This window comes from Physella acuta, unplaced genomic scaffold (genome assembly GCF_028476545.2).
Source record: "Physella acuta isolate Inbredline_101_S28 unplaced genomic scaffold, ASM2847654v3 ptg000111l, whole genome shotgun sequence".
Lineage (NCBI taxonomy): Eukaryota > Metazoa > Mollusca > Gastropoda > Physidae > Physella > Physella acuta.
Window position 1 is genome coordinate 34,004 of NW_026731631.1, and position 16,289 is coordinate 50,292.

Consider the following 16,289-nt stretch of genomic DNA (forward strand, 5'->3'; position numbering starts at 1 on the left):
TGTGTTAATAACAGAATCTATATATAGTTTGAGCAATCAGACAATAAGTGTAGATGAATCCTGACTTTCTTTTTCACACAAAGATGAAATAAATGGAAAAGGACAAAATACCAAAGTTTTTACTCTTATTGAAAATATAAAATATTGAATGTTCTTAATTAATGTTTAGATTACAAAAAACTGTGTGGATAAAAGTTTGATTGTAAAGGCTACAAAGACTGAACACTCGGTTGATTTTTTTGTATTAGCCTACATGCACTACTAATGGGCACTAGTATGTAGTAACCAATGATAAAGAAAACCATGCACCATTTATTACTCCATGTGCTACTCAACACAGCAGATTTCTAATATGTAGTTGTAGTGACTAATCTGAACACTAAAGCCTCCAATGATGCAGCTCTGCTACTCTGTACTATTGCTTGTATGTGTTGACTAAGGCGCCAGCAAGTTTACTGCCTGGAATGTTTTCTCCCCACACAATTAGTTCCTGGTGTTTTAAGCCAGAACCAGTTCAGTTTTATTATCTTTGGTGATTAACTGTACCAGGCTCCCTGATGGGGGTAGTTCCTCTTTGTTGAGCCATTTGTAAAACAATCTGTATGGAATGGAGGACAATACATTTCTCATGTGCTACTATAGCAGGAAAAAACTACCTACCCTACTAACAGTAATTAATGTCTCAATTATTTATTTTAATTTACTACTTCAGTTGTTAATGTAATGAAAACAAGATATGTCAATTTAAAATGCTTAGAAAGTTATGGATATTAATATCTACTGCAGTAAGCATGTACAAAGGATGTCTCCTTGAAGAGAAAAAACTTACTCAGAGACAAAATCAAGAGATGTCCAGGTAGAAAAATCAGCAGATGACATCCATTTTCTATTCATAGGAGTGTCCAAAGTTATCCTGAAGGAGAAAAAAGCAAATTTTAAAAAAATTAAATATGTACCTCAAACAGAAGTTTTACATTTTTTATAAATAACAAGACCTATATGTTACATAAAAATAAGTTCAATTTTCAAAACAGAAACTTACGGAAGAGTTGCTAAAACTGTGGCACTTGATGGAAGACCGCTGTTTTCCCCTGCCAAACTTTTTGTCAGCTGATGTACAGCTGCCTTTGCTAGCCCATAACCAATCATTCCTTAAAGAAGAATGATATAAATATATGTAACACACACACTTCTTTTGCTTAATCACAATTTATAAACCATTTTTTACTCAATCGCCATGGCATCATGGTAAAAAAAATTGTGGCCATTTCTCTCACCATTGTTACACAACAAATAGATTTCATTAAGTGCATAAAATGTTAAGGAAAAAAAAAACTTAAAAACTTTATTGTGAACATTTTAAAAAAAACTTGAGGTAGAAGTTAGAAAAGTCTCACTACTCAGGAGTAATTATGGAAATAAATGAGTGAAGATAATTTTTTTGGATACTTGTAAGAACTTGGGTTGTCAAAACTATTTTTTTTTAAAATGCTTCAGAAATTTTGATGAAAATAAGTAACCTAAATATACGAGTGGAGAATGTATACCTGAAAAGTGAAACCACATGAAAAATTAGTCACATTCCTACCGACTTCCGTAAGTTCAAGAACCTAAACTTACCAGGCGTGCCATTAATAGCAGGTTGAGCCCCAGGGAGGGTAATAAGTCCTCCATCTTTCAGGTACTTTGATCCAAGGCTGGCTGTGATAATGGAAGGCCATACTGACTGTTTCCACATGGCATCTGCTGGCTCGACAATTTCTGGGAAAACATTTCACAAAATAAAATAATCTTTTCCAAAAATCTGTACAGTAACCCCCACAAACACTGTAAACTACTGACAGACATTTAGTTTTAAGGTCAGGTAAACTGGCTGTATACTGAGGCCTGGCACAGACTAGAAGTGTTTTCCCAGAACCAGACTACACTGTCCTTGACATTCAAAACTGCATTAAGTCCACTGATCAAGATTTCCAGATTAGAATTTCCAGGAGAAAAAGATATTTTAGTACCTAGTACTTTAGTAAAAATGCCGATAAGGTGTATCAAAGTTATTTATCTACTAGTATCACTGTTTTAAGCCTCTCTCTAAATTCTCTATGCAACAACAGAAAAAAAAATCCAGTGTAATGTTGTGCTCCCAGCAATTTTAGAAGAACAAATTTGTTGTTTCAAATCTTTTCTTGAATTACACACACTTACCTATACCCACATGCGGAATTACTATGTGCTCAACCCAACCAATCTACTTAAAAGCTACATTCTATGTGCCAAGCACAGTGACAATTTACTGTACTACATGCAATCTATATTCTATGTGCTAAGCACGATCTACTGTGCTAAATCACCCAAATGCAATTGATTTAATGCTACATTCTAAGTGCAATCCACATTCTATGTGCTGAGCACTATCTACTTACTCTTTGCATTCCCTCCAGCCCAACCACCAGCAACACAAAAAATAGCATCCAGTTTATTTGCACCAAGTAATTCACTAACTCTGGTAGTCACTTCTGCTTCTTGATCAGGCAGAGTACTGTCTGGTTTCACCAAAACATTGGCATCAGCTTGTTCATTTACAGCTAAGTCAATGGAACCAACCCACTGAAAAGAAAATATTTTTCTTAGTGGTATTTGAAATCAGATTTACTTAACTAGAAATAAAATATGGGTTTAAAGTTTAAATATTTAATATAGTCCTGCTATATAGTATATATACAAATTAATATTGTAGGCCTAATACTAATAAATAAGGCCTATAAATAAGGCCATACATTGCCATACATTAATTTACAATTCCATACTAGATCTGCCATCTGGGCCCAAAGTTTCTGTGATAAGTTGATTGATGTAGCCTATGTAAATAATATTTAGCATTTAGGCCTATTTACTAAATAGTCTAAATACACAAGATCTGGGCTAGATCTTGAATCTATTAGGCCTATGTATGGGGTCATGCTTTTTTTTGGACGATTTTTACCTCCCCCCTCCCCTCCGTCACAAAAGGCCAGACCCCCCCCCCTAAAATGACGTCACACCTCAACCCCCCCCCCCCCCCCTCAAAATTGCAGTTGAATTGTTTTAAAACATAGATATTTTTCCAAAATCTTGTCTAAACTATTACAATTTATTAAAACAGTTATCTAAAACGCGAAATAACGTCTAAAATTCGTTTTCTAACATTCAACATTGCTTTTTCATTTTGTGACGTTGCAACATCTGAACCCTCCCCTCCATCACACATCGTCACAAAATTACGGACCCCCTCCCCCCTACGAGTGTGACGTTATTTATGGATGACCCCTATATGTTTTTTTTGTGTGGTTACCCCCCCCCCCCCCCTTCTTCTCTCCACTGCGCCCCCCCCCCCCCATATTTTTAATTATTTTAGTTAGATCTGTGTAGTAGTCTTGACTGTGTTGGGATCAAAATCCAGCATTTTTTAAGCATGATTAATATAATATAATGCACTATCTATACAGAGCTGAGCTCTAGATAGATCTAAATCGAAACATTTGTAGTCAACATACATAACTCTTGGCCTTGAAAAAAGAAACGACGGCATTTCCAAGAGCGCCTTTTCCACCATACACGAGAATGCGACCCTGCGCCATTGTTAAAATAACTTAAAATGGTTAGACTAATATTTAGAAAACACGACCGGCCTCGAAAGTATAGACTAAAAAACGAATATTAACTTAAATACAGTAATAAACCTCTATTTCAGACACGCGTTGTTGATGGGGTTTAATGCGTCTGGTTAAGTTCTGGTAGTTATTATAAATTATTAATATTATTAATATTTGATATAACAGATACGTTGGGCCACTATAATCGATGACTAAATCAAACGATTGTAGGAAAAAAAGTCACAGAAAAAAAAACACAGGAAAAAAAAAACAGAAAAAAAGTCACTGGAAAAAAAGTCACAGGAAAAAGTCACAGGAAAAAATAGTCACAAATATATATTTGCATGAAATGTGTTAATACTTTTATGTATTAAATATTTAGAGAGTGCAAATTAACTTAAATGTAATGTAATGTGTGTAGGTTGTATACGCATAGTAATTTTTATAATTCATCTAAAAATACTTAGTATGAAGTATGCAGATTGTTATTAGGTTAAACATAATATTAACAGCATTTAATGGAATGCTCTAAAGTCCACGGTTTTCATCGGTTTTTTTTTAAATACCAGCATTAAATGGTAAGCTCATCTGACTTGCTGCCCTCAATTCATCGCAACAATAGTTATGATTAGTTCAACCACCTTTACTGCCCACATTTATCACGCGCATCACATAACATCAAAACAGAAAGCCGACAAGGTTCAAAGGCTGTCATTGACACAAAACGTCAACAACACAAAATATGTTCGGACAATGCCTACCGAGGAGAGGCCAACCAGAGAATAGCCTACGGCAAAACATATGCAAAACACGATGTGCCTAAATTTCTTTTATTATTAACTTTTCTTCCGCGTATTTAACTAAATACGTAACATAAGTTGAGATTATTGTGTAAATTATCTTAGAGTATTTTTATTTACAATTGATATAAACCATAATGCTTTTAACGTCTATAAATAATTTATGCTATCAAAAAATACAAACCACAACAATAAACATACAGAATGTTATAATTCTTAACAAATAGATCAAAATATTTCTAAAAAGATTTTTGTGACTATTTTTCTGTGGCTTTATTTCTGTGACCTTTTTTCCGATTAAATTTTTCCACTGTGACTTTTTTTTCTGTGACATTTTTTCCTAGCAAAAACTGTGACTTTTTTTCTGTGTTTTTTTTCCTCTGACTTTTTTTCCGTTCACCAAATCAAACAAGGGCCGTCATCCAGCGCCCCGGTAGTTGAGTACGGTTGGGCGCCGTCAGTTTCCCAGCGGCTATCTGAAATAGCAATATAAACAGAAAGTGATATTTCAACGCCAAGGGCAACCATGTTGAAAGACCACTTTGTGTTTATATTGCTATTTCAGTAACGATACCTGCTGCCAACCCCTCTACAGCGTCTACCAGAGCACATGGAGTCCGTTGATTGAGCGTCCTGCACAGGGTTACAACACGAGGTATACATAAAAAGTACATCAAAAACAATGTAAAAGCCCATAACTTAAAAAAAAAAACTACAACAAAAGCATAACACAACACTCAATTAGTATTTAAAAAAATAAATTGCTCTATTAAAATAAGAAAAAGTTAACAGAAGTTTGGAGCAGAGTCATTTTTGGTTGGGACTTGTAGGATTTCTTGCATACATGGGGGGTGTTGGGAGAGGAGGGCACTGGTAAAATTATATATTTTCTAAATAAATTGTGTACTTTTCTATTATGTCAACAGAGGTGGGGCAGTGGATGTTCTTCTAGAGAAAGAAACTCTGGATATTATTATAATTTAGTGGGCCTGCAACATAGAACTGTGTAGCCTACTAACATCACATTCGAGTTTCGTTACAAACACACATAAGAATAATTAACTTATATGGCCATATGCTGTTTGACTTTAATAAAGGAAAGGAAACGTTCCAAACTCAGCTAACAAGAGGTTTGAAAGCGAAAATGCGAAAATGTGTAAGGTTTATTGGTCAGAGTGTTGCAAATATAAAGATTCATCAGTTTACAAGGAAGGCGTAGAAGTAGAATCATTTGTTGTAGATTTTTCTAGACTTTACTAATATGGCAGTCTAATAAGAGGAGACCTGCTATTGGTAATACGTAGGCCTATATCATTATCAACCATAGCATTTTCAATCATTGCGAAGGTAATGATAATTCAAAATTGCCAACGATTTTAAAAAATATTGCTTGAAAATGTTTATTGCGTTATAAGAATAAATTAAAAGCTCTATTAACGGACAATCTGGCATAAAGAAAACGGATTGGATTTTAAGTTTAGAGCATTTTTGAAAGAGGAGACAGACAGTATTATTATTAAAATAAATAACAACATGATTTCAGTGTTTTGAAACATAAAAATATGAGCTGTTTACAAATAATTATACAAATAATTAATTGGTTGATTATTACAATAAAAAATAAGTTTATTAAAAATATATTTTAAGCCAAACCACCATAATTGAAGTTACATCAAGCATGATTCTAAACAGCAATATTTTATTTAAAAAAACTCTAATAGTTAAAATTATACGTTAACGAACTATCGATACAAAAAATGTCTTTGTTAAAGATTTTAATCAGTTAATACATAATAAAAACAAATAAAAACATTTTGTTCGTGTTATAACGAGATTTCACGTGACGTCATCATGGCCACTGGAAGCTGATTGTATGTTGATCTTCGAAAAATATTATCAGATGTGTTTCGGAGTTATCAAATTTGTGGTTTAAACTTATTTTGAATGCTTCGAAATTCTATTAATAACCGAAAACGCCTTTACAACAACATTTTCGATCACATTTGACGAGTGGGGAGCTTAGAATGTCCCGTCATGAAGGTATAAGTTATTTTGTTGGGAGTCATGATTTTGATAAACTCAGATAAAAATAAACAGGCTTTACTCTCGTAATGACAATCGTGCTTTTACATTTCATCTCCACATTGAATCATACATGATCTAAACTGTTATTTTTATCAATAGATCCACATTATACTGTTAAATCGCATTTAAATGTAGAAATCTGGATGTAGATAGAGATCTAGATAGATTTTTGTAGGAAATGTTACAATTTGTCCATCTTATCCCAGTTGATTGAACTTGCACTTTGAAGTTACTGAGTGGAATGTTCCAGTCCAAATGTACTTCTTACATGCAAAATTTAGTCTACAACAAGCCTACTTTTGATCGAACAAATATTCAAATGCTTATAATTAAGTTATAATCAACAGTGATAGGCCTACATTTATTTTTGCTAGGCCTACTGATTAATAATTATCAAAAAAGAAACCATTCTTTTTGCTACTTACATTCTCATAACAATGATAACAATTTTTGTAGTGGATTTCTTATACCAGTGTCTGATAATGGCACAGTAATAGAATATTCTTAAAAAAGGTGTGTTAGGTTTCTGGTAGTTAACTAAATACAATACACCTATGACTTGCTAATATCAATACTATCCCTAACCCCAATCCTTGTCCTACCCTACGCCTAGAAACTAAAACCCTAAAATTGGACAAGATTACAATACTACTAAAATACCTATATTATATACATATATATATAAAATACCTATATAGTATCCTCATCCTAAAAGGTTATTCCATTTGTGATGTCATTACAGGCAAATTTGCAGAAAAAAGTTATATCACCTAGAAACCTTTGAAAATTGCAATAGAAACATGAATAATGTATGTTTAAAAAGGACATGCTATTACACCTGATTTTTATTCTAGATTAATTTTAAAATGTCGATTGGCAGTTGAATGTCATCATGAACTACAAAAGTGATGCATGATTATTATCATTAAAATATTACTATTAGGTAGGCCCTAAGCCTAAGCCCTAATTAATTACTTTAACTTTAGAGCTCATAAATAATATTTTCAGTGGCAGATGTGAACTTAAAGTATAATACTTTTTCTTATAAAAATAAACCCAATAAAAAATAGCACTGCTCTTGTAATTTATACCTCATTCTCCATTCATGATAAATGCTATTATTGTAAGATATTTATTGGCATAAAATTATAGCTGACTGAGAGTAGGCTTGGCCTTATTTTTATGTGACACTAGATCTAAAAGGACGAATGATATTCATTCTTTTCCCATCAAAAATATAAGCTATTTTGTTTATGTATCTAGGGCAGATTTAAAAAAAAATATCTCTACAAAACAATAGTGATAAATTTCCTTTTTAAAAGTGATATTGTCATTGTAGCATAGGCTATAATTTTGTACAGAGCAGAATAAAAGTTTAGTTCTTTCTAATTAGACTAATAATGTGACAGCTTAGTTGGACGGTAGGGCTTACAATTGCTAACCCAATAATCTTGAAATAGGATCCCGGGCGTGTAACTCAAGGGAATCCCTGAGTCAACCCAGCTCTGATGGGTACCTGACTCACATTAGGTAAACTAAGGCAGCTGACCACAACAAATGAAGAAGTATTTGAAACAGATGAGCTCTACCTCAGCTGCCCTATGTGTCTTGGGCAAAAACGGGATGAAATGATCAGACTACTTACCCCTAAATATGCATATATTATAATGACAAAGCTTTAAGAGTTAATTAATTCATAATAAAAAGAAAACATAACTTTAAAGTAATTAAACAAGCTTGTAACTTAAAATTTTATTGCTCTGCTTGCCAGATGTTAACAATGTAGTTTTTTCAATTGTATTTTGCCAAAAATGAGTTGCATAGTTTTTTAAACCAAATTATAGATAGTATGAGCAATTGTCTGTATTTTGATAGTGACAACATTAAATCTGATTTGTTGAATTTATTCTCCTATTTTTGCAATTACATTCTCTTCATAAGAACTCTGAAGAATTAGATTTTATTGAATTTCTATTTTGAGTATTTAAAGTTGTTAACTAGTAGTCTTCTTTATTAACTATGCCTACATAATACATGTGAAAGAAAATGTCTGGAATTGTGGATCAGCTTTAGTGAATTATTTAAAATACCTGGTTTTTAGATGTTTCCAAATGAATGGGGGAAAATAGTACATGTTAGGGCCTAATTTTTATTAGATATTTATGTTTTGAAAATTAAAGGGTTGTGGCAGCTTATATAGTTCAGAGGAGACAAAGTCAAATAACCTGGATTAATGTCAGTTATATCTGAAATTTTCTGATTTAGGTCTGGAAAAAGACCGAACTTAATTTTAATTTTTAACAGCAGCTGAAATTGTGGTAAAATGGCTTAAATCAGAGTCACTTGGTTATTTAAGAATTTCAATTTCTCAAACTGTTTATCCCTTTAAATTGCCAAAGTTTAATTAGAACAAAGATATTAACAGCTAGATTTCTTAAATGAATGGATCTCATCAGAAGTTTGTAACTTGTTATATTAAATTCTTTTCCCATTTGTGCCCAAGACACGAAGAGCAGATGATTTAAAGTTCATCTGTTTCCATGAACTTGGAATATATGGGGATATTGTGGTCAGCAATACGCAGCACAGCTGCATTTGCTTCCCTAACAATAACATGACAGTGTTTCTGGTACCCAATTAGAGCTGAATTTAATCTATTGTATATCAAGAAAATGGACTAAACTAAGTGTGACTTAGATGTAAAAAAAGTATGCATCCTGAAACTGGCTTGTTAAAGACCACTTTTATTACCATGGTTAATTTTAGATATTTAAACAAAACTTTAAAAGTTAATTTGTTACCTGCCTTTATAAGGATGTTAAGTGATTTTCTTACACCCTAACCCTAGATATTTAGATGCAGCCAATCCTGCATATTTAGGTATGCATTTAAAATCTAGTACAATTTTTATACATTTTATTTGCAATTTAAGGTTTTTTTTTAATGAAGGGTGTCACATCTTTTAAAATTATATGTTTAACAGAGGTTATATTTATCATATATACATTACCCATTCTAGGGTTTAAGGTTCACATTTTCAAAAGATAATGTTGGAGTTAAAAATTTGGATATTATTTAACTGGATTTGTTGATGTTGCCTTAAAAGTTGTATTAAATACTTACATATTTTTGACACAAGTTAATTGCCCAAGTCTGAGTTTAAGTCAGTAGTTCACTCCCATTGGTACCTAATTTAAGATAGGGAGGTAAAGATGGCTGAGCATAGTGCAGACCACACTATCCCTTCTTATGCCGAGGTCACAGAAACAGGTGAACTCTACGTAACTTACCCCATGGATTGTCAGGTTTGAAAAGGAAATTTACTATATTGCTCTATCTAACATACATTTGTTTAGATTTCAAAACTTTTTGAATAGGATGTTGGTATGACTTGTTAAGGTTTAGATTTTAAAGTATGCATATATTTATAAAATGCCATTGATTTAATCCTTAGGTGTAAGTTGTGATTCATGCATGAAAGGCAATTTTCGTGGCAAAAGATACAAATGTTTGATATGCTATGACTATGACCTCTGTTCCACTTGTTATGATGCTGGTGCTACCACAACAAGGCATACTACAGACCATCCAATGCAGTGTATTTTAACTAGAGCAGATTTTGGTAGGAAGTTTAAATTGATTTTACAAAACACACTTATTCTATCCCAGTTAGATTAAAATTACCTAAACCTGTGCTTATTAAGTTATTTCATTTATAAACACGTTCCATCCAATAGATGTATTCTATGGTGGGGAAGCCCTAACTGCAGAGCAGCCACAATCTTATACCTGTCCACATTGTTCAAGAATGGGATTTTCAGAATCTAGCCTTCATGAGCATGTTTCAGCAGATCATTCAGATACATCTGCCGAAGTAGTAAGTAATTGATATTTACTTTAATTTCAGTCGTTTGTATTTAAATGCAGCAAGGTTATTTCATTTTTCCCATTTATTTTGTTGGTAATAGAAATTTGTGTTTTAGGTATGTCCTATTTGTGCATCATTGCCTGGAGGAGACCCCAATCATGTGACTGATGATTTTGCCTCTCATTTGACTGTTGAGCACAGGACACCTAGAGATTTCATATCCTTCAATAAACTTGAACTGTAGTTGTATTATACTATGCACACTGTCTTAAACTAATTCTAGCATTTGTAGAAAATTTACTGTTGTTGTTAAATTTAAATTGGATACATACTTAACATATTTTGTTAGTAAATTGTAGCTACAAAACATTGGACAAAGGTATAATTTTTGTAAAAGAAACACATTATTATTGCCCCTTAACTAAAGAACGATGAACCACCAGGTTTACGACATGTACGACGTATCCCAAACCCAGGCCGTGGTGTAGGTGGGTCTAGGACACGCCGGGCTAATATGCAACATTTTGGTTCAGGAGCATCAACATTGACAGGTCTTTCACCCAGTAGTCGCGAGAACATGGATCCTATTGCAGGTTTATTGTCTGCCTTTTGTGATAGTTTAAAAAATAGTTCCAGTTCGTATTGACTAAGAACTGAGCATCACGGGTCATAAATTTACAAAGCTTTTTTTCCAGAGCTTTTGTCACAGTTGTCAAGTGTGCGAAGTCGTGCTGCAGCAGCCCAGAGTGTGTCTTCTCAGTTACAGCAGTTGGAGATGCAGTTGCAATCTACAAGGTCAGTCAGCAAGTATGTGAAGCTTAAGGGTAGTGAGTATAAATATTTAGCTGTGTTATTTAGGCTGTGTACTGTTAGTGTTTGTTTTTTACTGCAATTTGAGCTTTTTTCATACTGTTACTTGCCTTATTTACATTCAGGGTTCATACACATTTTTATGACTTGATTCTTCTCTGCTGGTCGGTACTCAATATTTTATCACTGTTTCTCAACTCTTTGTTAAAATAAACTAGATTGCTCACTTTACTGCTCTGTATTGATGTATTGATTTTGTTATTGTCCTAGTAAACAAAGAAACAAGCTGCTCTGGTTTCAACTCTTAAAAGTTTCTAATTGTTATTTTGTAATTTGACTCACACTATTTTTGTTCTTTTCTGCGATTGTGCATTCATTATTATTCCAAACTTATTTCTACCAGATACCATTGAATTCTAAACTTAATTCTACCAGATACCATTGAATTCTTAACTTAATTCTACCAGATACCATTGAATTCTAAACTTATTTCTACCAGATACCATTGATCCCTAAGATTCACATGTATAAGACTGCTAATAGTGGTTTTTAAACAAAATAACTAAATGAATACTACATTGGCACATACACACATCTTTGTGTTCTGTACAATTTGCTTTATAAGCTTGGAAAAATAAATGTTTCTTAGAAACAACAGAACCCTATTTTCACTAAACTATTTAATGATATCATATTCTTGGGCCTAATGTTAGATTTTTCTTCAGCTACTGGGGGCGAAGCCCCCAGATCCTGAACCAAGCTACATTCCTGCATCAAACTGGATTCAGAAGCACACCTGACAATATCCTCTCAGACAGGTTTTTTTTCTTTCTCACTTTCCAGTTATAAAGAAGCTAGTCAGTTTGCTAGTACCTTGTGTTGCAGATTGGATAAAGGGATATAAGTTTTTCAGTTTTTGCTTAGTAGTCTGCTTTTTAATGCATATTTGTTTTTCAACACACTGGAAAATATAACTTAAGTGTTTCTGGTTACAAGTTTGTATGAACCCTGAATGTTTGCTGTGTTTCATGTTAAAAGCCTATATATGTATTGCTTCTTTATGTTTTCCATTTTATAATTTTGGTTGTAATAATGAATTGTTTTGTTTTAGACAACAATTGGAAAGATTACCACGTAGACAAACAGAACCCAGTAAACCACCAACTACAAATAACACAGTTCCTACTCAACCAGAACCCACTACTATCCCTGCCACAGTCACCAAAACAGATTCCCAATTTCTGCTAGCAAAGTAAGACATTAACATTGTGTTTCTTACAACATGTGTTATCTACTAGTTTCTTTATGGCTTGTTGTGTCCTGATGATGAATAAACTGGTGTGTTGCCCAACATGTGCAGTAGGGGAAAGACATTGAATATAAGTTGTTATAATGAACTTGAGTGTATGATTTTGTTCAATGTAGTTTCTATATGTTCATAATGATGCTCAAATGCTGGTCTTTTAAAAATGTAGGCAGTAAACAGATTGTCTTTTGTATAGAGATTTTAATGTAACTGTAATATAAACCATGTTTAATTTCATTTCAGATTGTGTGCAGAAAGTTCCGGATCTGACCTTAGTGCAAATGCTGGTGATAGCGATATCTCACAGCGCAATGTATTTGTACAGGAGTTGCTCCTGGCCACATTGACAGAGCAACTCAGTTTGTTAACAGAAAGTGATGGGGATGATCCAAGTTCCATATTGGAAGCTCTGCGTTCACCAGAATCTGACGTAGAGCAAGAAGTGTCAACAATTCAAAAAGAAAACAGGAACACAAATGAATCACACAGTAAGCACCGACATCCTGGAGCTGTGGATAAATCTGTGGGGGGAGCTGTAGAAAAAGTAGCTGGTAATTGTGGGGTGAGGCCAGTGTCTGCTGGTGCTTATAGAGAAATTCCTTGGGGTCACGCGGGCAGTGCTGCATCAGCAGGCACTACTCGTCAAGTTTGTAGTCCTATCACTGTTCCTAATACAGTGGCAGTCCATGGCCCAAACTTGGGCTCTTCTGGTGGAATTAATATGATGCAAGGCAGGGCTTCATCTTCTCCACACGGGGGTAGGGAAAGGAATATAAACCCCGCCTCTGTGAAAAGAAGCATGCTCAAACACATGCCACCCCAGCGAGGAGCTTCTGATACAGATCCACCACCTCACTAATCTTTATGTTAGACGCTGAGGACTTTCATATCTTTCTAGCTATGTACCAAGCTTAGAGGATCGATTCTGCCATCAATAAATTATTTTAAATATATGAAATATAAACATCCATTTCTGTTTGTATCAAAAGATTTTCGTTATTGCACCTGATGGCTGCTTTCTTACTTTTTTTTGTGTGAATAAAATTAGGCTAAGGGTAGTGTTGTCTGTTCTCAACACTACAGAGCATCCAAGGTCAGGTTCATTTCTTTTATTTCTTTATTCATTTTTTCCCTCCCCATCTTTACTGTTGAAAATATTGTTTGAAGTGCAAGCTAGTTTCTTATAAACGTAATTGTAAATACATTAGGCTTTCCACATGTGTCTGTTTCATCTGTGTATGGAGAACAAATGGAAGTTAAGGAATATAAATCATTGTGTTTGGTGTTTTTTTTCAATGAAACTGTGATATTGTATTTTGTGCTCTGTTACTTTTCCTAATTAAAGTTTAAACAGTAAGGAAAAATGGTTACAGGTTTCACTTGAAAGATTTATGTTGTCATTGTTGTTCATCTTTTTTTTTTTAAATATTTAATTTAAAAATTTAGGCATTATAAGCACAGTAGAACATAAAGTCACAATGGTACTGTAAAGTAGCCAAGTATTTTCTTAAACAGACTTGTGACAGTAGTTAAGGTTGTTATTTTAGTAGCCACTTTGAATTTATCCTAAACATGAGATTACTTTACTCTGCAGTGTTTTACTTAAGTCTGCTTAATTTTGAGAGTTGAGGCAGCTGAGAAATTTTCAGTTATTGTACACAAATAGCACAATATATTCCTGTTTCCACTTGCGTACATTTTCATGAATTATTTTATGAAACCTGGGCTCATCAGTATAAAAAATATTAAAAGTAGTCAATACACCGTTATTAAAACTTGTTTTTGAAAGTCAAGCAAACACAATTTCCTCATTTTCGCTTGATAAAGATTCTATTTCTGCAGAATATTTTTCAAATAAAAGCTAGAATTTGCAAAATATTTGTTGAAACTACCAGTCGGTAATTTTAAAATAACATTTCTTCATGCATGTAAAAATACAATTAGCAATGCTTTAATTTTCTAAATTTATTAATCTTTTTGAGTCTTTATTAAATTTCAGATGGTAAAATTTAAAATGTATTTGTAATAATGTGACAGTGATATATGTACATAATACAGATTACCAATGTTTTACAGAGGTAGCTTTGTCACAATGGAAGAATGGTCCTCTTTGAGAGGAACTTAAAAAAAAGGAACAGTAAAATATTTTAAAGAATTGTTGCTCCCCATACTTAGTTACTGGAATATTTTAAATGAAGTGAGAGGCAGACACAGGAAGGTGTGAGCATCATTGGTGAATTTTGAATAAATTGTGTACACTTAGATATGTTACTTTTGCTTGCTGTTTTTTTCTTTAAATGCTTAGTGAAGTTCTTTGTTACATTACTGAAAAAAATATTGCAAATTTAAGGTACATTCACCACGATAGTGTTGAACTTAAATAAATTTTGAATTGAATTAAAAAGCAACTAAGAGTTCACAAATCAATTTTTTAAATTACTGAAGGACATGCACATTTACAAAGAGTACTGTACTGATTTTTTTTTTATACTTGATCATGATGGTGACTACAAAAGCGCATACCTGTATAAATGAATAATTGCTTGCATGGACTATGTTCTACTGCAGAATAACTTATTGCAAATTGAGAACATTAACCAACAAAGACACATAATTTGAAATTCTTTTTTTTATTGTGATGAGGCAAACACTTTAAATAGCAGACAAACTTAGTTGTTGACAAACATTAAGGCACACATTTAAATATTGATTCTTAGTTTATCTAAAAAGTTGAACTAAATAATTTTTCAACTGTTAACTGAAAAATAATGAGCTGTTTGTGACCCTCATTAATAGAATACTACACTTGTTTTGAGATGGAGCTTCTAAGGGTCTAGGATATTAATTTTGGTTTCATAGTATTAACATTAGATGGATACATTTTTAAATTTCTCAGTCATGTTTGCAATGGTGTTCACTGTAGAACTATCAGTTCAAGGACTATTTTAATTGCCAACAGTTTTTCACCATTGTAATTGTCAGAGATGCTTGAAGACTGACTGAAAAATACTACAGTAACAACTGGTGACTTGCGACTTAAACTATGTCACTCTTCTAGCTATGTGTTTGAATAAAAAATAAGGTTTAACTTAAACTTTAAGCTATTACCTAAAATAAATCCTAATTTTACAAATATTCATCTCATTTAAGGAAGCATAGTTTGGTTGAATATAGTCATCCATTAAAAATAATCAGGTTAAATAATTGAGTACTTTAAGTACTTAAGGTGGCATATTATTTTACCAAGTAATATCAAGTATACTCAAATTCATTTTTTTTCCAGTTTATTATTTTTTAACGCAAATGTATTCTAATACAAACACGTGTAGAATACCAGTAATAAAAATGAAAACAAAAGCTGCATTAATATTTTGCATTATAAAAAAGCCGTTAGAAAACGAGTTTTAGCCCTTATTTCGCGTTTTAGAAAACGATTTTAATAAATTGTAATAGGAATTGATCAAAATTCTCTATGTTGACAGAGTTCTGACAAGATTTTGGAATAAATTTCAATGTTTTCAGAAAAATTCAACTGCATATTTGAGGGGGGGGGGGGGGGGAAGGTTGTAGGCTGAGGTGTGACATTATTTTAGGGGGGGGGGGGTCTAGATTTTGTGACGGGGTGGGGGGGTAAAAACGTGGATCGCTTCCTAAATATTAGTATTCAAACTAATATGTAAAGTTCAATTATGTATGTTTGTAGCGGGCAAACCGTGGATTTCAAAGTCTCAAGTGCTCATCATCTAAATTCATGATTTAAAAAACTAATAATGGAGATGTTGTAAAACAAT

The 16,289-nt window shown here is 33.1% G+C and overlaps 2 protein-coding genes across 9 annotated transcripts; one reads left to right on the forward strand and one right to left on the reverse strand.

The window, feature by feature from the left end:
• Positions 1–285: 285 nt before the first annotated feature.
• On the reverse strand, positions 286–3,617 carry LOC131934556 (dihydropteridine reductase-like). Its single transcript, XM_059290608.1, has 6 exons — positions 3,531–3,617; positions 2,421–2,604; positions 1,621–1,761; positions 1,043–1,151; positions 830–913; positions 286–598 (listed from the first exon to the last, which is right to left on the reverse strand). The coding sequence occupies exons 1-6, from the start codon at positions 3,612–3,614 to the stop codon at positions 499–501; spliced, it is 702 nt and encodes a 233-aa protein (XP_059146591.1). The 5' UTR covers positions 3,615–3,617; the 3' UTR covers positions 286–498.
• A 2,640-nt stretch (positions 3,618–6,257) lies between these two features.
• Positions 6,258–14,769, forward strand: LOC131934550 (E3 ubiquitin-protein ligase KCMF1). Of its 8 annotated transcripts, none has more exons than XM_059290592.1 (9): positions 6,258–6,469; positions 9,969–10,136; positions 10,252–10,391; positions 10,498–10,598; positions 10,812–10,975; positions 11,066–11,189; positions 11,918–12,010; positions 12,304–12,444; positions 12,742–14,769. In XM_059290592.1, the coding sequence occupies exons 1-9, from the start codon at positions 6,454–6,456 to the stop codon at positions 13,355–13,357; spliced, it is 1,563 nt and encodes a 520-aa protein (XP_059146575.1). In that variant the 5' UTR covers positions 6,258–6,453; the 3' UTR covers positions 13,358–14,769. The 8 variants fall into 8 exon arrangements, with proteins under 8 accessions (XP_059146575.1, XP_059146577.1, XP_059146576.1 ...); XM_059290594.1 differs by having other exon boundaries at positions 11,066–11,177; XM_059290593.1 differs by having other exon boundaries at positions 11,078–11,189.
• Positions 14,770–16,289: the final 1,520 nt, after the last annotated feature.